Here is a 25087-nt window from a genome sequence, read left to right on the forward strand (position 1 = left end):
TTCTTTCTAATCAGCTGGAAATTAGCATGTGACTTTAGCTTTATTATGGAATAACAAACTGCACATATTTAATAGTTACGGGAAATTTGACTTAGTAGTCAATACAATGAATCTGTAAATGTGAATTTCTTTTGATTAAAAACAGAAAAAGTAGGTAATGAAAAATAAAATTGCTGTTTTATTTACTTCTTTAATAGTGCTATATCAACAATACTTGTTCATTTTAAGTATCCATGTTAAGAAATGGGCATTATGAACAAATTTTATTAAAAAAAAAAGAAGGAAAAGGCTCAATTTTTTCAGTTAAGTTATTTACAGTGAAATCTTTTTACAGAAGCTTATGTATGGACACGATCAGATCTAAATTATTATTACTTAGTAATTGCAGGGTTTTAGCTAGGATTTTGAGGGCTTTAGTCACTTTTGCGCGTGATAAAAATCAGCCTTATTTTTTATAATAGCAAGGGGTCTATGATGTTTATCAAACTAGCTATACATATATGTTCAAGTCCTTCAAGGACTAGTTTAGGATCTTTGAAGACTTTTGGATTGCTAATGTAGGCAGTTATTGGCAATATTAAATGAATTGACTAATGTGATGCTAAGATATGAAGCTAAGAACAGGGATCTGGTAATATGGTTCACAACTTCACTTCAGTTATTTTCAGAGCACACCCCTGATCAACAAAAGTTGGGTGCCTCAGTCTATATTTTAAACCACTGCAGAGATGTACTTGTAACGACTTTTTCACTTCACAATCATTTATATCCTTGAAAATACGTTTAAATATCTATTTGGAATCAATTTCTTTAATATTGAATTGAAGGATCTGCATCTGTACTTAATGTGACGATTCTAATGACTGTAGATCACGTTTACTTTCGATTTTTAAACGAAATGAAATGAAAACGGGAAGTGACAATTGAATAATAATTTCAGAATAAAACCGGATTCATCTACGAACTTTTACGCATGCGCAATACATAGAACAGGAAGCACCTGTTTGCAAGTGAAAATATTTACGTTTTGAATAAAGTTCATTCTTTTTACTCGAAGTTGTCGAAAGTTTTTGATGAATATTTATGTAAAGTTTGACGAAAAACGTTAAAATGACGAAACTACGACAAGCAAACTGCAAATTATGATTGTAAGGGAAATATTGAAATTAAAATAAAGTTGAAATGTCCGGGAAGATCTTTATCAATTTGGTTTAAATAAATGACGAAAATACGACGGAATTGTGAGAAATGATTAAAATGAAATGCTGACTGACTGATTTAACTTTAATAGATTATTATGATGGTCATTTATGAGGTTTTATAATAATAATTAAGGGATTAGTGACCCATCTGATTGGCGATAGGCGGATTACTTGTCATCACAACTTTTAACACCTTTGGTAAACGTTAATTACCTGAGGGTCATAAACTTGTCAGAAACATAAAGACAGGTAGAATTCAAGTAATTTGATGTGTAAATATTTTTACACTTTCCAAATTTAAATGACGAAATTCAAATGAAAATTTTTCGTCATTTCGAAAACCTTTTCGTAAAATACGAAAGTGACGAGCGCTAGCTAAATCACTGGTAATTGTAGATTCCTATACAAAAGTTCACTTAAAATAAGTTTCACACAAATTTATGTCTCAGATTCCAACAAACTTTTTATATTTTTCTTTTTTTTTTGCAATTCACATGATATTTATTATTTGTAATATACAAAAAATGTGTGAAATAAATTTTTGTACTGAATTTTGTGTCTGAATTGTCTGCCTAATATTCAAAGCTTTGTAAACATGCAGAAAGATGGTCATGTCCTTAATGTTTCTTTGTGACTTCCATTCCATCAGTTTATCCTGATTTTCCAGTGGCATTCAATATTTCCAGGACCTTCATTCTGAACTGCCTCTATTACAGGACCTACCTATTGTTAATTTGTTCTCATCTTTAACATGCATGAAATATTTTCCACTGGACATTAAGCAATCTATCTACTACATCAAAAATCAATCAATGTGAAACAGAAAGGGATTATTTCTTCTGAGTCTGAACCTTGGTTTCACATAAATATTTATTACATGTATTGGGACAAGTAATTAATCCTAAACCTATACATTTTAAATGTAAACAACCCTTACATTGCGGATGCACTTTTAAAGCATTGATTACATTCGTTGTATCAAAAATATGAATAAAAGGATATGATGTGTATATATCAACGATAGAGCAATCCAACAACACAACTTAACAACATCTATGTCAATCTATAGCTTTTAACAAAAGATGAATGTCCTTACAATATCTAATAATATAAGGTTATTAGCAAAACTAGATCTCTGTCCATATCACATTCTTCATTAACAATTGTAATACATGCTGAGAACATAAAACCAAAACCTTAAAAAAAAGATATTTTGCTGCTTATCTGCCATGTGTTAAAGATTTGTCCATGTAGGTTGATATTTCATCTTAATATAAACTTTCTTTGTAAGCAGGTACATTGAAAACTCCACTCAGCAATAAGTCTAGAAAACTGGCTATATGCATTTGATGTTAAACTACTTCATTACAGGATTGTAATAGACCAGTAAGATAAAAGGTGCAGGATACAAAATTACTTTTACTGATATAGATTGATATTAGGTATGGGAAGACATAGGTTAATAATAAGTTGAAATTAGCTTTGAACTGTTTTTCAGTAACTTAGACTTCTTAATGGTACTTTGTTTCTTTCATCTTTTTGTTGGTTGTTTTTTCGTGATTGTGTTAATTTGATGAGCCTAGCCCTTTCAACTGAATTCATAAAAATGAGATGGGGTTTGATTGCCAGAGACAAAATGACATAGAAAATTAACAAGTAAAGATCACTGTACTGCCTTCAACAATGAGCAATACCCATACTGCAGTCAGCTTAGTTTATTGTTATGTTGTACTTTAACTTTCAAAATATTCTGTTTTACACCAATTCCAGTGACTGGCAAGGTCATGGCTGCAAATTTTTATTGAGAAGCGACACATCCTGTAGAGATCCACTGACTTCAGAAGGAAAACATTAGTTAAATTTGACATTTATTTGTAATAAAAAAAATCATGTCTGATACAGATCTTGATTGGCATGTAAACAGACATTTTAAATTTAGAATAGTATGTATGTAAATAGGAAAGACCATTAGAAAGTTTTCATAGTGAAGTCAATGTCTCATACTAGAAGAAATATATCAACTATATTTGGTATATGGAATGAAGGTAAGGTCTACATGTTTAACTGGCAGGTTTTACCTGACATTGCCTTCATTTTCATACTCCATTTGAACTCAGTTAGTTGATACAAAAAGATGTGGTATGATTGCCAAGAATCAAATTGAGTTTTTTTGTGGTTTTGGTCTACACAGATTCTATCAGCAATAAAGCTATTACAATTGTATAGATTGACAGTAAGGTGCACATAAATATGTATGTCTGGCAGGTTTTATACAACCTTGAACTAATTTTATGGTTCGTTGGTCAATCTAAAGTTTTCATGGATTTGCCAGACAGTTAAAATTGGATACTCTACATAAAAAGTTGATATTATTTGGTATATTTAAAGATTGAACGGTGTTTGTTATTGTCTTATTTATAAAAACATCTTCATAAACAACAAAATGGGGTTATTATTAAACAGTAACTTTTCAAACTGAAGACTAGAATATTTTTCTAACACTAAATATATGAAGATGACATGCTTTTCTGGATAGTATGGGTAAAGAAATATGTTAGAAGGTAGAAATGGTACAACATCCATATTATGTTACAGTGAATTCATTATTATTCGGTGGAAACCAATTTTCATGGGAACAGGTGAAACACAAATTTACATGTTGATTGTTCAACCGATACAAATTTTCTATAGGATTTGTATGCAAAGATTGGCAAAACCAGGAAATTAAATATCCATGCAAGTACAACTTTTTCTCGATACACGAAAACAAAAGAATCCACAGTAATTTATTGTCAGAAGTTACACCCTTGGCCTTATTTTTAGGATTCAATTAAACTAGGTACTTGAGGTTCATTTTTTGCAAGAAATAGGTCAGCTTTATTTGATGAAGAGAAACATTGCATCTGATAGCAGTCCTACGAATGGCTGCAACTTTTATCATGTGAGCTTATAAATACATGCATACATAATTAACCTGTACCAAAAAACTGAAAGCCAAGAGAAGCAATCCAAAAGACTATGAAATATGGCCAGTCCACACACATCTATTTACATGTAAAAAAAAAGGTTTTGATGTGTTTATTAAGTAGAATCCAACTTGAATAACAGAAATTCCAGTGCACATTTTTGTAACCAATGACATGAGGATGTCAATAACAATGTTTCTAGTCCTCCTTGTGAAGAAGGAGTAGACATAGCATCAGTTAGAAGTTGTTTGAATTTTTCAGTTTTTGTGATCTTCCACCTTTTAGCTCACCTGGCCCAAAGGGCCAAGTGAGCTTTTCTCATCACTTGGCGTCCGTCGTCGTCGTCCATCGTCGTTAACTTTTACAAAAATCTTCTCCTCTGAAACTACTTGGCCAAATTAATCCAAACTTGGCCACAATCATCATTGTGGTATCTAGTTTAAGAAATGTGTGGCGTGACCTGCCAAACCAACCCAGATGGCCGCCATGGCTAAAAATAGAACATAGGGGTCAAATGCCGTTTTTGCCTTATAACTCAAAAACCAAAGCATGTAGAGCAAATCTGACAGGGGTAAAATTGTGTAACAGGTCAAGATCTATCTGCCCTGAAATTTTCAGATGGATCGGAGAACCCGTTGTTGGGTTGCTGCCCCTGAATTGGTAATTAAAAGGAAATTTTGCTGTTTTTGATGAGTCTTATGTAGACGAAACGCGCGTCTGGCGTACTAAATTATAATCCTGGTACCTTTGATAACTATTTGGTTATTATCTTGAATATTATTATAGATAGAGATAAACTGTAAACAGCAATAATGTTCAGCAAAGTAAGATCTACAAACAAGTCAACATGACCAAAATGGTCAGTCGACCCCTTTAGGAGTTATTGCCCTTTATAGTCATTTTTAAACAATTTTCATAAAATTTGTAAATTTTTACTACCAGTAAAATTTTCCACAGAAACTACTGGGCCAAGTTCATTATAGATAGTGATAAATGTAAGCAGCAAGAATGATCAGTAAAGTAAGATGTACAAGTGATTATTGTAAGCAGCAAGAATGTTCAGTAAAGTAAGATGAACAAACACATCACCATCACCAAAACACAATTTTGTCATGAATCCATCTGCTTCCTTTGTTTAACATTCACATAGACCAAGGTGAGCGACACAGGCTCTTTAGAGCCTCTAATTGGATTAATGAGATGAGGTCTGTATTTTTTATGCTTTTTTTGTTGTTATTTCTTTCACTAAGTTATTATGCATACATAACAAATTAAGTCATAAAAATATATATTTATATCAAAAACTTAAATAAGCATAAGCCATATCAATCAATTATACAAACTTTTCTCATTATAAAACAAATAAACTTCATTTTTAGCTCACCTGGCCCGAAGGGCCAAGTGAGCTTTTCTCATCACTTGGCGTCCGGCGTCCGTCGTCCGTCGTCGTCCGTCGTCGTCCGTCGTCCGTCGTCGTCGTCGTCCGTCGTCGTTAACTTTTACAAAAATCTTCTCCTCTGAAACTACTGGGCCAAATCAAACCAAACTTGGCCACAATGATCATTGGGGTATCTAGTTTAAAAAATGTGTGGCGTGACCCGGTCAACCAACCAAGATGGCCGCCACGGCTAAAAATAGAACATAGGGGTAAAATGCAGTTTTTGGCTTATAACTCAAAAACCAAAGCATTTAGAGCAAATCTGACATGGGGTAAAAATGTTTATCAGGTCAAGATCTATCTGCCCTGAAATTTTCAGATGAATCGGTCAATTGGTTGTTGGGTTGCTGCCCCTGAATTGGTAATTTTGAGCAAATTTTGCTGTTTTTGGTTATTATCTTGAATATTATTATAGATAGAGATAAATTGTAAACAGCAATAATGTTCAGCAAAGTAAGATCTACAAATAAGTCAACATGACCAAAATGGTCAGTTGACCCGTTTAGGAGTTATTGCCCTTTATATTCAATTTTTAACCATTTTTCGTTAATTAAAGTAATCTTTTACAAAAATCTTCTCCTCTGAAACTACTTGGCCAAATTAATCCAAACTTGGCCACAATCATCTTTGGGGTATCTAGTTTAAAAAATGTGTGGCGTGACCTGGTCAACCAACCAAGATGGCCACCACGGCTAAAAATAGAACAAAGGGGTAAAATGCAGTTTTTGGCTTATAACTCAAAAACCAAAGCATTTTGAGGAAATCTGACATGGGATAAAAATGTTTATCAGGTCAAGATCTATCTGCCCTAAAATTTTCAGATGAATCGGTCAATCGGTTGTTGGGTTGCTGCCCCTGAATGGGTAATTTTGAGGAAATTTTGCTGTTTTTGGTTATTATCTTGAATATTATTATAGATAGAGATAAACTGTAAACAGCAATAATGTTCAGCAAAGTAAGATCTACAAATAAGTCAACATGACCAAAATGGTCAGTTGACCCGTTTAGGAGTTATTGCCCTTTATATTCAATTTTTAACCATTTTTCGTAAATTAAAGTAATCTTTTACAAAAATCTTCTCCTCTGAAACTACTTGGCCAAATTAATCCAAACTTGGCCACAATCATCTTTGGGGTATCTAGTTTAAAAAATGTGTGGCGTGACCTGGTCAACCAACCAAGATGGCCGCCACCGCTAAAAATAGAACATAGGGGTAAAATGCAGTTTTTGGCTTATAACTCAAAAACCAAAGCATTTTGAGGAAATCTGACATGGGATAAAAATGTTTATCAGGTCAAGAACTATCTGCCCTGAAATTTTCAGATGAATCGGTCAATTGGTTGTTGGGTTGCTGCCCCTGAATTGGTAATTTTGAGCAAATTTTGCTGTTTTTGGTTATTATCTTGAATATTATTATAGATAGAGATAAATTGTAAACAGCAATAATGTTCAGCAAAGTAAGATCTACAAATAAGTCAACATGACCAAAATGGTCAGTTGACCCCTTTAGGAGTTATTGCCCTTTATAGTCAATCTTTAACCATTTTTCATAAATCTAAGTAATCTTTTACAAAATCTCCACTGAAACTACTAGGCCACAATCATCTTTGGGGTATCTAGTTTGAAAAATGTGTCCGATGACCTGGCCATTCAACCAAGATGGCCGCCACGGCTAAAAATAGAACATAGGGGTAAAATGCAGTTTTTTGCTTATAACTATGAAACCAAAGCATCTAGAGCAAATCTGACAAGAAGTTAAATTGTTAATCAAGTCAATATCTATCTGCCCTGAATTTTTCAGATGAATTGGACAACTGGTTGTTGGGTTGCTGCCCTCCAATTGGTAATTTTTAAAGAAATTTTGCCGTTTTTGGTTATCTTGAATACTATTATAGATAGCGATAAACTGTAAACAGCAATAATGTTCAGCAAAGTAAGATCTACAAATAAGTCAACATGACCTAAATGGTCAATTGACCCCTTAAGGAGTTATTGCCCTTTATAGTCAATTTTTAACAATTTTCATTAATTTGGTAAATATATGTAAATTTTTACCAAATATAGTTCTCTGTTACTAATGGGCAAAGTTCATGATAGATATAATTGTAAGAAGCAAAATCGTTCAGTAAAGTAAGAACTTCAAACACATCACCAAAATACAATTTTGTCATGAATCCATTTGTGTCCTTTGTTTAATATGCACATAGACCAAGGTGAGCGACACAGGCTCTTTAGAGCCTCTAGTTTAAATATTCACTTATACAATTCTATTACTGTAAATTCATTATTCATTAATATTCATACAAAATTTCATGGATTTTGTGTGTGCGAGGAAACCACTTATTTAAATGTTCAAATTACAATTTTTTTTTTGAAGGAATGTTAGCATACTTTGCCAAAACAATGAAAATAAATATCTATGAAAATGAATGAATCCACATTATACATGTACAATATTTTCTTAAAATAAATAAACTTCAGTTTTACTTTCCAACTATATAATATGCTGCCTAATCTGAGATATCCATACACAACAGATATATACTAAAAGCATATAACACTAATGGGAAATTTTAAATGATTTATATTCAAACGATTGTATACTTTTTTCATTTTTAAAGTCACAGTTATCAATTCTTGATTTTTTGCTTCCTACTTTTGAGAGCCATTCCTTCCTGTAAATAAAAAAGAAAAAAAAAGATCTTGGTCACATGAAATTATGTAAAAACAAGACAAATAAGTTGTCTTCACTAACCATTTTGTGAAAAGCTTGTGTAACAAACTAATAAGATGTGGTTGCTAGCAAAGAAATTGCAATATTTGATAAAAAAAAATATTTTGTCATATATATGCTTTCTGTAATTAATTAATGTGCTCTTCATGGGCCCTTTGATTGGAATAAAAATAACTTATACTAAAAAAAAGATGATTACCTGCACCTGAATATGATATGCCAATTGAAATTTTAATACTTTGGAAGGATTGAAAAAAAATATGAAAAATGCATGTTTCTGTACCCCAACATCTAAGACCAAATGATTTAGTTTTCATTATTGGCTTATTTTAACCATCCAAAATTAACTTCATTACTGTTCATTCATATTACTGTAATTTATGAATTATCTCCCTTGTTGTGAATGCGAAATTGCTATGTATTTTTTTCAAATTACTTGTATGTGACTTGTAAGAGTTTTGAAATGGAAAATACAGTTACATATGAAGACAGATAACTGTGCATAAACCATAGTCTAATGCATATACATATAGGGTGTCCGGTGATGTAAATATTTGTTTCGTTTTCTAATGTCAATATCTGCACTGCACGCAGGTGATATGAATTAATTTTAAGAAAATGATATTATCAAGTTACTTATTTTTCTGAATTGCATATGAAAATCGTGAGAATCACAAGTATGCATGCTCATAAAAAAAATATATCCAGTTTTATTCATCATGAAACAAACAAGTTAAGTTTGTTGTATAATGAACAATATTATTAATTCAAAGTATGTGTATACTTCTGAAAATACACACTTACAAAACTCTCAACTCTTATCACAAGACAAAAAAAAGTTAGAGAGAACAGACCTTATTTTTTCATTCCTTCTAAATCTAGCTTATAATTATTTTCATAAGGATCCGTCTACTGTGTTATATTTTCTCCCCATACTTGACACTATAAATGTTCACAAACTGCTAAAAAGACTTACATGATTTTCATTTTACTTTCAGTCCCTTGGCATGAACCCTGCACAGTTCCTTGTGGTGTGTTTTTTACCCATCCAACTATCCCATGTGATTGTGCTGTCTTTTGAGTATTCTGTAAATAATCAAAACATTTGTATATCTAACTATCTATCTATATTATTAAGCATGGCATATATCTTTTTCTATAAAATATCTTATAAATATAAAACAAGACTTACATTATTACCGGGTAAATGACATTGTAAAATACTGTTGTTTTCAAATGCAATCTTTTAGAAAGTTAAATCAATAAAAAGCCAAGTTAAGTATTGTCTAGTGCACTTACCTTTCTAAAGAAAACACCTGAAAAAAAGATAATAATAAAATTAGTTAAATGATTTAAAAATATATAAATGGCTACTTCGTATCATAGTTCTTGTGTTATTATCAAATATGCACCTCTGTGCATCTGTACTTTTATAATATGTTATTATTTTTATGCCCCATTTATGGGCATTATGTTTTCTGGTCTGTGCATCCATTCGTTTATAACTTTAGTATAAATAAATAGAAATATATGAAAGAGGTATGGCCAATTTATCGATGATTTTTTTCACAGAAGGGCCAATTTCAAAAAGTGCCGAAAGAATAAAATTTACTATAAAAACAAAAAATAAAAATGCTTTTTGATCAATATCTCGATTTACATATATTATGACATGTGTGATCAAAAGTTAATTTGACCCAAAAAAAGGATGAAAGTCCAATATGCGGATTTTCAGGTGTTTTTAGGTGAGAAAAACATGGAATCCCCTAAGAAGGACATTTCAAACCAAAAAAAAGTTATACTTATTATGACTGTTGTTATTCATACAACTTGTTCACTTAGGCGGCTCGAACTTTAAAATTGATAATTTAACTATGAATCAAATTGGTTTAGAGTGTCCTTATTACATAAAAAACAACTTTAAAGAAAAAATTGTAACATCGATAAATTGTACCGATATAGATTCTTAATAAGAGAGATATGTATAAGCATCGCCGTAGCTCCATTAGTAGCGCACAGAACTACTAATAAATGATGGTTTTAAAGAAAGGGTTCGAATCTCGCTCAGAGTATTTGCATTTTTTGTATTGTTATATTAAATTTTAATGTTTCTATCATATTTTTTCGGATGTTTGCTTAATTCATAGAGTCATTCTGGTTCATTTTGACTATATAGTTTACTAGTTTATCATTTTACATGTATCAAAGAAAAAAAATGTATTGCTTATTGTGTGCATTCCTAGACTATCCATACTGACTTGACTTACTTTCTATTAATGTGGTTACATTTATTACATATATCCAAGGACCAACTGCCGTCAAACTGATAACCAATAAAACGAGAATTAATTCTATAGCAATGAAACCTACATATTGCGGGGGTTATATACACATAACTTAAAATAAGGCCATTGTATACAAGTTTCAAAACAACACAAACTATTTTTCGAAACCGTTTTTGAACATAGTATCATATGTAACAAATGCAGTCAACAACAACTTTGTCGCCAATTCACAAACTGTTTAGATACTAGTTCTGAAATGTTTACCACCGTCCCTACACCGGTACTTCAGTCATCAGAAAATAAAACAACACAACAGAACAATCAATTACACTACAAATCGTGATTGTAGGTAAAACATCAAGAAGCTGTTTCATCTGTATCACAACGAAGGTCCGATTTGTTAAAATGACAGATTAAAGGCAATATAACATGTGTCAGTAACATAGGGTGATCTATGACTTACTGACGGTATTAAAGATGTTCTCGGGTTAAAATATAAACATGTAGTATCTTATCTTATAGACGATAAAACCTTAAAAGACCAGAAAAAGTACAGATATACATATATTTAGAATGAGACAATCAAGATTTGAATTTGTTCCATGTTATTTGGCTCCTTGGCATGTTACGTGGTATGGCACCTTGCATAAAGGATGTTAATAATAAAATAAAATCAATATTAAAAAATCAATAGTCTTGGCCTTGTTTATGTAGGAATACCAGTGTTCAAGGTATGAAAATAGATGACGTGACGTATTATCATGTACTATAATTAACATCTATCAGGCTATTTAAAGCATGATTTACCTACATGTATCTAATCGAATGAAACAAATCGCCGGCAAATTGGCCATGGCTCTTTATACACAAGGTTTATGAACACTAAAGGATGGTTGAGATTTATTTTGGGAGTTCTGGTCCCAATGGTTTAGGAATTAGGGGCAAAAGGGTCCAAAATTAAACTTTGTTTGATTTCATCAAAAATTGAATAATTGGGGTTCTTTGATGTGCTCAATCTAACCAAATATTTAGATTTTGGATATTGGACCATAATAGGTAAATGTTCAATCTAATTTTTGAAGATTTTAGACCACATTCGTTCTGTGTCAGAAACCTGTGACAACAATTTAATCACAAATCAAATTCAGAGCTGTATCAAGCTTGAATGTTGTGTCCATACTTGCCCAAACTGTTCAGGGTTTGACTGCTGGGGTTGTATCAAGCTGCGCCCTGCTGAGCATCTGGTTAGAAATATGTAAGTAATTGCGGTCAAGATGTTGAAACTGGTTACTGCTTAGAGCCATGAATTTAAATATCAGTGCTTACAATCCCATGAGAATTTTGATAAGGTCCAGTCAAAAATGTTTCAATGTTATACAACTTCAGAATGTGATGCATAGAAAACAAGGACTGACAAACACATCATACAAGTGTTGAAGACCTGAATATATATATACAAAGGTATTCTAACTATTTGATTTAGGGAAGATCTTCTTTGGCTCAATTTGTTAGAGCCCTGCCTATAGATCCCAAGATTAAGGGTATGAATTCAGCTGTACCAGTTCCATCCATGAATTTTTCACAACATAACATGGTGCTGTGAGCAATTTCTACTTGTACAAGCAAGAGTATATACATGTAGGTGCCTTGGCAGTTTGATATATGGTCATGGTGGTTGACCAGCCAGTCATTAAATTTCCGTGACATATCTAGGTGGAAATGGCCTGAGGATTTCCCAGATGACCTGGGGTTTTACAGCAGTGGACCTGCAAGTTGATCGAAGGGAATGATATGCAGCCTGAAAAAAAGGGGGAAGATTGTTGTAAACATGAAGTCGTGAAGATATAAAGGTAGTCTAACTAGTTTAGGGAAGATCTTCTTGGTATAAATTGGTTAGAATCTAACTCAACTGTATTAACCCTTTCCTCCATAATGACGCCTTTTGACGCCACCCCCTTTACTCCATAATGACGCCAGGGTAACACGAATTACCGAATAACAGTGTTATTATCCGAATAACTCATGTAATTACCGAATAACTCTTCAAATATCAATATTAACACATTTAAGTGACTTTTAAACATATATTATTGAATAAAATTATAATAGAAGTGTATTTTATAACCTAAAAATAAAAAAAAAGTTGCAGGTAAGTTAATATTGATCATTATAAAATTATGGATATCGGTGTGTACTTCCAAGATGGCGACCAAGGAAAACGTAAGAAATGAAGAAAAGAAAGATTGCATATATGCCTTCAAAGGAAAACGCTATGAAAATATAGTATTAAATAATTTACTGTATATACAGAGAATTGTCTAATAATTGTTTTTTAATTCGAGGTACCGCTGGTACCATCCTAGTCTAAATAATTATGACATCTGTCAGAGTGTCTGAGACTATTATAACAACTATGTGTTATAACTTATTATCACTTATAGTAGTCTCAGCCCTGTCTGTCTAGTACCATCCATGAATTTTTCCAACTTAACAGGACATAACCATTTGTCTCTATTTAAGGAGAGAGAGAGAAAAAAATATTTAAAGATATAAATGCATTTTGAAAATTAAATTTGGAAAATACATGTATTAAAGTTGTATAATACTTTTCTTTCAACACTTTAGTTTAACTTTGATAAAAGAACTGTTAAAAAAGACCAAGGGGCACCTGTCCATTGCCATTTGATATATTGAGCTTTTTGGTGCTGCCTTTTATATTGAATGTTATTTTTTTTATAGCTTAAATGATCAAAATACCTTGAACCTTTCCAAAGACCTCAAAGTCAACAGAAATTTTACTTTCTGCTTTTCCGCCGGTGGCCATTTGTTTACATCGATACGAGTAACGTTGCAAACACTTTTTTGATTGGACAACTTTGTTGCAAGACTGGTTACTAAAATATAAAGTCTACACCAGCTTTGAACTTTTTCATAGTATCAGTAGAAAAAAAATCAGTGAAGTGTTGATGATTTAGAATTAGGAGCAACATGAATCATGTTTGAGACCAACCATTTATTGTACTAAGTTTGAAACCTATGATAATAATGATATTGCTAATAATGTAACGCAGTAATATACACACTGCTTTTCCTCCTTAGACCATCTTCTTCTGGTATTCTTTTTTCCGTCCACGTTGGGACAACCTCAATTGAGTACAGTTTTTCTTTCTTCAATATCTACAGACAACAGTAATCCGTCATCACAATAATGTCAATAATATCCATCACCGAATTTATATACACTATATATATACAACATATATATACACAATATCAATCACGGTAAAATTAGCACTAAATGTTCCCCGCACACTAACAATATACTTATTTCCTGTTAAAGACGCACAATTATCTCTTCTTAATGTCCAACGTTCTATATCTAGCAACGTGAAGAGCATAAATCAACTGTCTTGATAAATCTTCTATCCTTTGAAATAATTTATTATCATTTGTATACCGAGAAAGTAACACGGTGCAGTCCAAGATAATTTGAAGTTGGTCATCAGTTGGTATGTCCCTCATTCTATAGTTCAAGAAATCGGAGAAAATTTCATCAATTTGGTTGAGATATCTTTCTCTAATGCATTGGAGTATTTTACAAGTAAGCAAAAAATGAGAACGATCTTCGATATCTGCATCACATAATTTACAAGTAGGAGTTTCATTTAGATTATATCTTGATCTATGAGATTGTAAAATGTAGGTATCAGTAATAACCTTTAGTTTCACAGATATTCGGACAGCTTCTCTAGTTGGGTCACTTGTATTTCCAATGGAAAATAATGTATGGCATTTTCCTGGTGAAATGTTCAAGGTTACAAGGTATTTCAACGATTTATAAGTACAGCTCTTTTGTATTAATACATTTTTCCAGTAATTGTCAATTGCTAAACGAACGGATTTCTTCCAAGAATATTTTGTTGGTGGATCGTTCAGAAGTACGATTGGTGATTGTAGATCGTATTTGAATAGTACTCTCTTGATCGCTATGAACCAGCTATTACTTTCTTGATTTTTTGCGATTAATGCCTCCTTGCTATTTTCTTTTCTAAATGTTCTTCATTTTGGTTACAGATGTTGTTGAATAAATTTAATGATTTTTGATCAATTTGAGCTTCTATAGGTAGAATGCCAGACATGATGTAAACACTTGGATCAGGAGCTGATATAGGTATGGATAAAATTTGTTTTAATATTTTCTTCTGAAATTTTTCCAATTTAAGTAGATTATTTGAAGTTGGTAGTATGACTTCGAGACCATAAGTTAAGATGGGTTGTACGAAGGTTTTAAATAGTTGAATAGCAGTACTAGGATCAAGTCCATTTTCTCCATGCATACCGGCTGACATTAAGCTGTACGCGGCTCTTCTTGATTTGGTGATGTTCTGTTCAACGGTAGCATTTTGTGTTTTTTGACTGGTTGTTGATCTTAAAATTCCCAAGTGTGGAGATTTGTCTGAAATTGGCATTGCATTGTTGTTTATAAATATGCTTACTGGATCCTCAGATTTTTTCTTGTTTGAGGGTTGTACTTGTATAACTACGCTTTTTAGTGGTTGTAAGAGATAATGATGGTCTTCACTGTATTGTGCAGCAATATTCACAAGGTATTGTAGTTCATGTGGGTTTTCACTAACAATTGCTACGTCGTCAGCACATGCTACTGCATTAATCAGCGTTTCACCTATCTCACATCCAGATGTAGTATTTTCAAATGTATTAAGAAGATCTTCGATATATATCTTATATAGATCTGCGCTCAATAAACCGCCTTGTTTAACTCCTTGTAGAACTGAAATTTTTTCTGAGATTTCGGTTGACCATTTTATTCGAGATTCTGTGTTCTTATGGATTTCATCAATCAGTAGCCAGGATGATGGATCAGTGCCTGATATATATACTTTTCTTAACAACATTTTTAGAACAACAACATCAAAGGCTGACTTTGCATCCAATAGCACTATATAGAAAGGTAATTTTTTGTCCATATATTCCCTATACACTTCTTCTAAAATAATAGCAGCATTTAAAGGTGATGTATTTGCTGTGAAACCTTTTTGAAGTATGGACTGTAATTTTAGAGAGCCAGATCTTAGGTCTATACGTAAAATAAATTCAATGATCTTCAGAAGTATGGGAAGGATTGTTATTCCACGATAATATTTGGCATCATTTTTGTCTCCCTTGTTCTTAAATACTGGTGATAATAACCCTGTTTTGATGATGTCAGGAAGTACCTTATCTTCGATCATTCGATTAATCAGTTTATGCAAAAATAATTTAAATTGTTGTCCGGCATATAATACATTTTCAATAGATATACCAAATACATCTTCAGCTTTTCCTTTATTGATTGATTTTATAGCTTTCTCAATAGTGTCTAAATCTACATATCTAGTAGCGTAATGTTCACTTATCCTTTTTATAGAGATATTATCCATTTGGCATAGTGCTAAATGTTGATAGTTAAAGTCAGGATGTTCAGAGGGAATTGCCAGTTTACTAAAATGTTGGTTCCAGCCTTTTAATATATCATTTCTCTCAAATATTTCATTTTCAACGTGTAGATCATTGATGAAAGTGTTCCCATTTTGCCTCTGTTTCCGTATTAATTTAAAAAATTTCTGTTTATCATTCTGATTGTAGTTAATAATGTCATTTCTTTCGTTATGCTTTCTTCTAATTTCTTCATTTCTAATGGCTGTCCTGAAGTTTTTTCTAGTGAGTTTCTTTTCCGTTAAAAGTAAGTTATCAATATTTGGGGGTCTACCTGCTGATTTCCAGTTTTTATATGCTAATTTATTTGCTTCTAATGATTCCGAAATTTCTTTGTTCCACACATTGAGTTTTAATTTATTTTTCCCATACGTTTTCTTCTGGTCAAGCTGTTTTGCAGTATCAGACAAGAGGTCCATTGCTTGAAGGGTAATCTCTTCTATATTAACCTTATCGGAATTTAACCTTTCTATAAAATCTCCAATATTTCTACTGATAGTCTCTTCATATCTAGATTTGTCTACCTTATTCCAAATAATTTTGTGTTTTTGTTTTCCAGAATTCCTTGATTGTTGTTCTCGAGTTATGTTACATTTGATTCTCATTGATATAGGATGATGGTCTGATACATTAGATGGTAAATCAATCAGTCTTTTCGATGGTTCACACTTCAGATCAGTATATAGAAAATAGTCAATTTTAGAAGTATCAATACCATTTACATTTATAAATGTGAGGTCTTTAGAGTTAGTTTTCAGATTACATTCCATCATTAAATCGTTGAGTTTATGTTTGCGCCTGCTGTTGGATGGATTGTATAGATCTTCATTGAGGTCTCCTCCGATTATAATTTCATGGGTCCCACCATACTTTTGTACAATCTCCTAAATCTGGTCTAAACAGTCTAAAAATATGTCGTAGCTATCATTTGAGGATTTTGTAGGAAGGTATGCTGATATAATAATCTGTGGTTTATCTATGGCTTATTCGATACATTGTAATCTACTTGATCCGTCAGGCAGTGGTTTTATATAACGGTCTATTGATTTTTGCCAAAGCACTGCTACGCCACCATATCCACGAGGCACATGAGAGGCTGCAATTGGGTTATCTGAATCTACTGCTTTTCCGACACCTACTAATTTCGGGTGTAGTTCTTTTAATTGTTCTAGTTCGAAATGAAATAGCCAGTGTTCTTGAATTAATATAATATCTATGGATTTCTCTATTTCTTGAAAGAATTGACCTGTAGTTTTAATGTTTTTACAGTTGAACGATAGAATATTTAGAGTATCTTGATTGTTGTTGTTGCACTCTATGTTTCTTTCTCGGTGACTAGGGGTTAAGTCAGTCTGTTTACCATGCGACTCATCTCTAAAAAAGAATTGGTAGTGGTTGTAAGGTAATCCTGACTTGCATGAGAGTTGGTCATGGTTTGAGGAGGTTGAGGCTGTATATTTTGTTTCTTTAGAGGATGGTTAATGTTCGGAGGCGGATGGTTGATGTTCGGAGGTGGTTGGAAATATATTGGTTGTCCTATCATATGAAGTGTTTCTGGTCTTTGAATATCAAAAGGGCGGGTATATTGTGGTAGATGGCCATTTCTAGGTAGAATGGGAGTGTTGTGCTCCTCAAAGTTCATATCTGTATCTATTTGAACAGATGGTTTAGCCATATTTTGCTGTGGTATATGTACATTTTGGTTTTGACCTGATGATGGTGCCTGTGTATCCTTAGGTGGTGATTTATCAAGCTTTTCATTTTCAAAGTTAAAATTTTCTTCCATTTTTTCATCTAATTTATGTATGTGAGATTGAAACCATGTTCTTTCATTCTTCGTCTCTTCTAGCATTCTTTCTTTAAGTTTTACCTCCTCCTCACGCTTACGTAACTTTGTCTCTCTTTGCCTCAATTCAGCTTGTTTAATTTCCTTTTGATCTATGATGTTCTCTTTCTGTGTTACAGCTGTGTTGTTGATATTGTGTGTACTTTTCACAGTTGTATTTTCTTCATCATTCCTTATAGGATCAGTATTTAGCGGAGTAGCTGGAGTACTAACATTGACATCATCTTGTTCATTGGTGTTTGACGAGTCAGTTCTTTGGTCCATATTGCCTATACAGTTGGTACATATGCTTGTATCATCGCTCTCTTTGTTACGTGTAATACATATTTGGTGACAGGGTAAGGTACATACTTCACAGTTGATAATAATACCATCTATCTGTAGATTACATATGCAGCAATCCAATTGTAGCTCTTCGTTTAGAATGTCCCTTGCAGAGTGTAAACATTCAATTTCTGGAGGTGGCTTTAACATCAGATTTGGTGTTCTATTTTTACTAGCACATGGTTCTGTACATTTTTTACATGTGTAGATGTTGTCACTAGTACTATTTTCTATTTTGTAAATGTCATCTTTGTTTAAATAGTCACATCTGTAGTGAATCCAGTGTTTACCAGTAGTACAAAGAACCCCTCTTGTCTGAACGTTACGTCCGCATTTTACACAAATAATAGAAATTGTCTCACTATTTTGTTTAGATATTACAGTATCTTTAATTGTGACTGCAGTATGGACAGTATTAATGCTCGAGTCCTGATTGGAGTTTGTTGGTGAGCTCCTCATATTCGATAGTTGTTGTAATTGTTCTTCTAATTGGTTATTGAGTGTTTGAAGATTTACTCTGTTACCATTTAGGACTACATTTTTGATGGTATTATGTATATTAGGTAGGTCGGTTTTCATGAACCTCTCCGTATCTTTCCCATTGACTAGTAAGCGGCAGATTGTGTAGTATACTGACAATGTATAGATGTGGGTTTGGTCTATGTACATACGAAATATCATGCTGATAACAAGACCTTTTTTATCCTGGTCTTGTACTGTTTTTACAGTAATGTTGTTATTCTCACTATTGAGTTGTTGATAGTAGTATATCAAGGCATTCTTTAATAGTTCAAAGGAAACAGCATCAGCTTCTCCTGTAATACCACCCCCTGTAAATTTATAGACGATATTTGCTTGGCGCTTTGCAGCTTGAAGTTTCCGAGCTATCGCCCTATCTAAATTTAGCTCAAAGTCATTGTATCGTAAATTTTCAGTTCGAGGGTTGGTACTTGTATGTATTCCCTGTTTGCTAATGCTTGTCATGATGTATCAAGGATATTATTTACCTTAAGTTGAGTAGTTGCTTAAAGAATATTGTGTCGGTTATTATTTATTCACTATTGGTTGAAATCAGAACTATATTTTAACAGCGTGGCTTGGATATCCCATGCCTTCTGTTTTTATAGTCTACTTTTCAATTATGATAATAATACCAACAGTCTTTCTGTATTAAGTCTGAAATTTGACCAAGCCAGGCTTTAGCGAGTAGTCTTTTTGGATGTGTACCATCAGAATATAAGTTGTAGTTTATGTATTTTTCAGTCGGTTTACTTTTCCCTCTTGACCTTTGTCGCCTACTTTGTAGATGGATTGAGAAGCAGAGAGATTTTGTTCCAAGAGTACTATTCAAATATTTAATGCCGTCGATGACTTTGACTATTTGTTGTTGAAGTTGTGTTTCTTGCTCTGTATATTTATCTATAATATCTGATTGTGTCACTAAAGTCGGTATGATTGTTATTGCTGTCCTTGTGGTTGTTTTGTTTTTTATTGTTGATCTTTGAGGCTATTTTCTGATTATATTTAATGATGGAATATGGTGGTATTTCAAGTATTGTGATCTTTGAATGTGGATATTTCTTTACAATATCAATGCACTCATGAAATTTGTCTAAGATGAGTTGAACTGTATCATCACTTGTAGTTGTTATAGAGATGTAACCATTCTTGTCCCTTGTAGTGAGGTTACAGGTACCTGACCATATGTATATATTGATATCGCCGACTCGTTTGACTTTGTTGTTTATATTTGTTTTAAGCCACTTCAGTTGATCTTGGATAGTCGTGCCTGATTTACACTGCCAGTGTATATTTTTGTCAAGTGAATGTACAACCTGATCTCTTAAGTATGAGCCTTTGCTGTCAGATATAATGATTGGCGTTAAATGTTGTGTACCAGTTAGAGGTTTGCGTGGAATTTGTAAGTATTTTATCAATTTTGCCTCGGTCATGAATGATTGATATAATATAGTATATTGCTAGTGTGCGTTAGTGGATAAGTAGTTGGTTTATACAAGCTAAGCAGTTATCTATGCCGTATATATAGTCTAAGTAAGCTGTGCCAATACTAAGCTTTTATATAAAAATATTAAATGATTTGTCCAAGTTGTTTCGCACTTTCAAGATAAAAAAAGTTCAGAGTTCGTATGTAAATAGTACCATCAGCAAGCAGCGTGGCTTGGATATCCCATGCCTTCTGCTGTTGATGTACTGTTACAGTGTTAGAAATATTTTATGACTCAAGTTTATTCCAGATAATATTCTAAAATGAGTAAAATCGTGTTGTAGTTGATCACTGTGCTAGGATATTTATTTACACAAGGTCCTTCACAGCTCGGAAATATTCACACAATGTATAAAAAGTTAAAAGTACAGGATGGTTATAATCAAATAATATATATTTAATCTTTCCTTCGAAATTAGTTCATAAGTATAGGTTGCTAGTGATGTATCATAAAATTTCTTAAAAAGTTTGTTGAATTTTCAAAATGGCTGCCACATGTGTTTCTCTTCTTGGTTAAAAAGTTCTCAATAAAAAGTAAAATTCGTTTTCACCGTTGTTCAGAAAAGAATATTTAGGTGTATGCAGGGTCACTCATGACATATAAGTATATTCTGCAACTGTTGTCTGTAGATAAAAGTTGATAAAAGTAGAATTTTCCACCACCATATAAAAACACGTCCGTCACCATGAAATCTCGCAACAGTGTTCAGTAATTAGATATGAAAAGTCAAATAAGCATTTATGAAGGGTGTGTGTATATATTTATAGAGAGGAAAGATACTGTCTTGTCTGTAAAAATGGGGAAATTGGGGATGAACATCATTTCTTATAACAATTTTATGGATTTACCTCAAAACGAAAAATATTAGAAAATAAAATAAATGTTATGGTTAAAATTCAGCGTAACATTACCATGATCATTGATGATTACCACTGGCACTGATGAAAAAATATCTCTAATTGTTTAACAATAGCTCAGCATTATAAATTAGACTGTCTTCTTCTTTCATATCGAAGTGTTTAAATATAAGAAACAGTGAACTAGATGATACATCAATATGTAAATTTTCATTCTATCATGATCATATGATATGTTACTTTTCAGTCTAGCACGCCAATTTAAATATTATACATTATTATATATGTATCCAGTAGGTCTTATAACCATTTATTGTTAATGAGTTTGTGCCAATAAAATATTTATATTTGTATATGGAAGTTTTTAACGAACTTGACTGGTACAGGTACTTGACTGGTCTGATCACAGGGACATATACGGTGTACCATAGATGTTTTGAGGCTGAAATGAATGCCAGGCGACTGGTATGCGTTATATCGCGTGTAAATAGTAGAACTCAATGTATAACACATACCAGTCGACTGAGTGGGGTATATTTCTGCCCCAAAACATCTATGATAGGCGCCCCTGTGGTCTTGAGTTTTTGTAATACAAGTAAAGTTATAGGTTAAAAAAAGCAGAGATTCAGTCGAGTGCCTGTGATTTTTCATAGATATGGATAATTATACCGAACCAAATATGTACAAGAAGGGGACAATCCCCTAATTTTATATAGATTATAATAAGCAATGTCAGATAGTTGGCTAATTTGATGCAACCAAATGATTTATAAATGTTCCAATCTCACTTATTAGTGACAAGAATAAATTAAGAAACAAGAAAAGACAAAAAGTCTCATGAAGTGACAAGAAGGAAAAATTAGCAACAACAAGCCATATTAGTAGCAGGAAATAAATATATACATTTGTACAAATTACTATCAAAACAATAAAGTCAATTTATTACAGCTGATTACTTGCTGTGAAATTGTTTGTGAAAAAGTACATTAATTGTAAACCTCAGTCCTGCAGCCGCCTAAACTTTTCAGGGAAACTGTGTAATAACACAAACTTGTGTTATGTGTTGCTTGCATGGAACTTTGATGGGGAAGAGAGAGTGCATTGCACAACAAAATGTAACAGTATTTTTTTTCTTTCAGATGGTGACAAAGACAGAAGAAAAACAATTAATTACCAATTCACTCCGTAGGCGTAGCTTAGACACATAACATATGATAAAGATAAAAAGTCATGAAAATAGATAACAGATTATCTTGGATGAGAGCAATTAAAGTGAGAGCAAGAAGAACATGGAGAGGACCTGGTATCAGACGAAACAAATATTTGTTACTCACCTCAAGAAGAAAGGTGTCACATTTTTTATTAAATACCAAAATGTAGTCAGTTCAGAACTACTATTTGGAAACAAACGTTATCCTGACATATGTCAGAGTTTTTTTCCTTGAAAAATCAAATATTTTTCATAATAAATATTTTTCTTAATATTGATCCTGTTTTACTACTGAAAGGTTGGGCATGACAAGTAAAAATTGGGTGATCTTATTAACATGGAAAATGGGAAAAGATTGTGGCTAGATTGTGGCAATGACAAACATAACATGTACCTTGACATCTTTCTTTAGATATTTCATAAATTGGTAAACAAAATTGGGGTGATGTCCATTCAAATTTGAAAGGACAGCTTAAACCAGTGGCGGATTCAGAATTTTTCATAAGTGGAGACCCACTGACTAACCTAAGAGGGGCCCCTCTCCAGTCACGCTTCAGTATTCCCTATATAAGCAACCAAATTTTTTCCCAAAAAAGGGGGGCCCAGGCCGCCTTGGCCCCCCTAAATCTGCCTCTGTAAACTGTTCCCTCAAAGAACACTTGTTTTAATATAGCTCTCCTGTCCATATTGTTAGCAGCAACCCTGTACCTTAATCTGTTGTGGAGATATTTTTTATACAATAATTGTCAGCTATGGAATGAAATAGGGGACTATTTGGCAGTCAATTTTTCACTTATACTTTGACAGCAGCATTAGCAGGTATATATATATTTAAGTGATATATCATTTATTATTTTCAGGCTTAAAGTACAAAGATGGATGTCAGATGACCAAAAAAAAAGAAAAGGATTTCAATTGGAAGATTCCTTAATCCAGTGAGTCGTAGGACTGATTAGTTGTTCCACATGTTACAGTTTGCATGCCAAGTTTGATTATAATATAGTACATCATTTGCAGCCATGATTTAAATCACAAATTTAGATAAGAAATGGCATGAATTTATTCTTTGAAAATTTTATCACATTATTAATTTTGAATTATCTCCCTTTTGTTATTTTTCATATTTTAAATATCTTTATTCTACCCAGGCTTTAAATACCCATGTTTGCAGGTCCATAAGTTCCATGATTTTTATATTGAATATTTTCTTATGAAAACAAACTAGAACTTCTTGAAAGTTGTAGGTAGCTTCATTTGGCAAGTTTATCAAATTCCTGTTGCTGAAATCAATATATATTCTTGCTCATGATGGCCATGAATAAAATTTATAGCAAGCTTTATATTACTATGATTTACAGTGAAACATTTTTAAAATTAGTTTAATAAAAAAATCCTGTTGACCAAAATTTTATATACTCTTCCTCAGAGCAAAATGTAAGAATATTTGTGAGAACTTTTTCTGGATCTATTAATCAGAGGTTCCTGAAATTTGTTATTTGTTTTTATTTAGCATGCTATATTGTGTAATGTATTTTCAGATCCATGGCTTGTCAACTTCCTCTTTATGGGGAGTATCATGAGGTTGCAATAGGTCACAGTTCAACTTATTGTTGGTAATAAAGGGGAATGGTGAAAAATGCACTCATGGTGCTGCTGTGTATTGAGTCCTCTGAATGTATGCTCAAAGAGATGCCTTGAAAGGATATTTGTGTTAGGTAAGAACTTGGAACTGCTTATATACTGTATATTCAGAAATTATTGCATGCATTTATTATTGAGATTTTGTCATTTAGACTCAAATGCGATTTTATTCTTTGCTATATTTAAAAAATCCTGTTAAATTTCTATAACTTTTTTTATAAATGCGAGTTTCAATTATTGCAATTATAACCCTTTCGCATTTTTCGCAATAATTTCTAAATTTACAGTAATTATAAAGTCACTTTTCATTTGTGTTATGGTTAATCTATCCTGAGATACTTTGGGATGTGTCCAATGCAGGATTTTTTTCTATACACATTTTTGTGTGTTTTTTTTCCAAACTTAAATAGAAAGAGTTAAACCAAAAAAAAAGGATAAGATCTCCAAATAATTTGACATTACCAAATCAGTCCACTCCTATTATGAGTAATTTCCCTTGAATGATAATCTTTGATCTTTGCTTTTCTTTTTGTGTTTTTTTTGCAGGTGAACATGAGTGAAATCTTCTGTTGACTCCTTACAGTTATTATTTTTTGTGGGAAACTATACTGATGATCATGCTGATTGACAAAAACTGTTATTAGCAAAAATGATCAGAAAAATAAGATTACAAATAATAAAATAAAGATACGATTATCTCCCCTTAAATGATGAATTTGACCAATTTTATTTCTTATGGTTAAACTCATATCTTAAAACTATAATTATGTACATGTATTTTCATTTCCTTATCAACTGTAACTTTTATAACAATCTGTGACTGCAACATTTCTCACAAATAGACAATTTATGTATACTTTCAAATGAAGAACAGTTTAAATATTTACTATCTCAACATCCGAGAAAAACTGCTAAATATCTATTGCAAGCTTTCAGTAAGAGAAAAAACTTTTTATTTGAAAATTTTCGATAACATTTTATTTATTTTTGTTCATCGTACCATTGAAATTTATGTTTTAAGTGACTTATAGACCCAAAGGGTCGGGTGTTCTAATTATTGTTTTTATATCTCACTGTATTAT

At 32.4% G+C, this 25087-nt stretch overlaps 2 protein-coding genes across 2 annotated transcripts; both read right to left on the reverse strand.

The window, feature by feature from the left end:
• Nucleotides 1–8069: 8069 nt before the first annotated feature.
• LOC134711423 (acylphosphatase-2-like) lies at nucleotides 8070–13503 on the reverse strand. Its single transcript, XM_063571990.1, has 4 exons — nucleotides 13383–13503; nucleotides 9640–9656; nucleotides 9317–9426; nucleotides 8070–8281 (listed from the first exon to the last, which is right to left on the reverse strand). Exons 1-4 carry the CDS (start codon nucleotides 13447–13449, stop codon nucleotides 8167–8169), a joined length of 309 nt encoding a protein of 102 aa, XP_063428060.1. The 5' UTR covers nucleotides 13450–13503; the 3' UTR covers nucleotides 8070–8166.
• Nucleotides 13504–14647: 1144 nt separating this feature from the next.
• LOC134710750 (uncharacterized) lies at nucleotides 14648–16891 on the reverse strand. The gene has a single exon (XM_063571145.1). The coding sequence runs from the start codon at nucleotides 16889–16891 to the stop codon at nucleotides 14648–14650; it is 2244 nt and encodes a 747-aa protein (XP_063427215.1).
• Nucleotides 16892–25087: the final 8196 nt, after the last annotated feature.

The sequence above is a fragment of the Mytilus trossulus genome, chromosome 3 (genome assembly GCF_036588685.1).
Source record: "Mytilus trossulus isolate FHL-02 chromosome 3, PNRI_Mtr1.1.1.hap1, whole genome shotgun sequence".
In the NCBI taxonomy this organism is placed as follows: Eukaryota; Metazoa; Mollusca; class Bivalvia; order Mytilida; family Mytilidae; genus Mytilus; species Mytilus trossulus.

Bases quoted from the DNA above. Each gene is read 5' to 3' on its own strand.
- LOC134711423 (XM_063571990.1), bottom strand. From the start codon at position 13,449: ATGGCCACCGGCGGAAAAGCAGAAAGTAAAATTTCTGTTGACTTTGAG. The intron at 8,282-9,316 runs GTAAGTCTTTTT...TTTTATTTACAG, and splicing joins GAAAGTAAAATGAAAATCAT to GAAGGAATGGCTCTCAAAAG.
- LOC134710750 (XM_063571145.1), bottom strand. From the start codon at position 16,891: ATGGAATGTAATCTGAAAACTAACTCTAAAGACCTCACATTTATAAAT.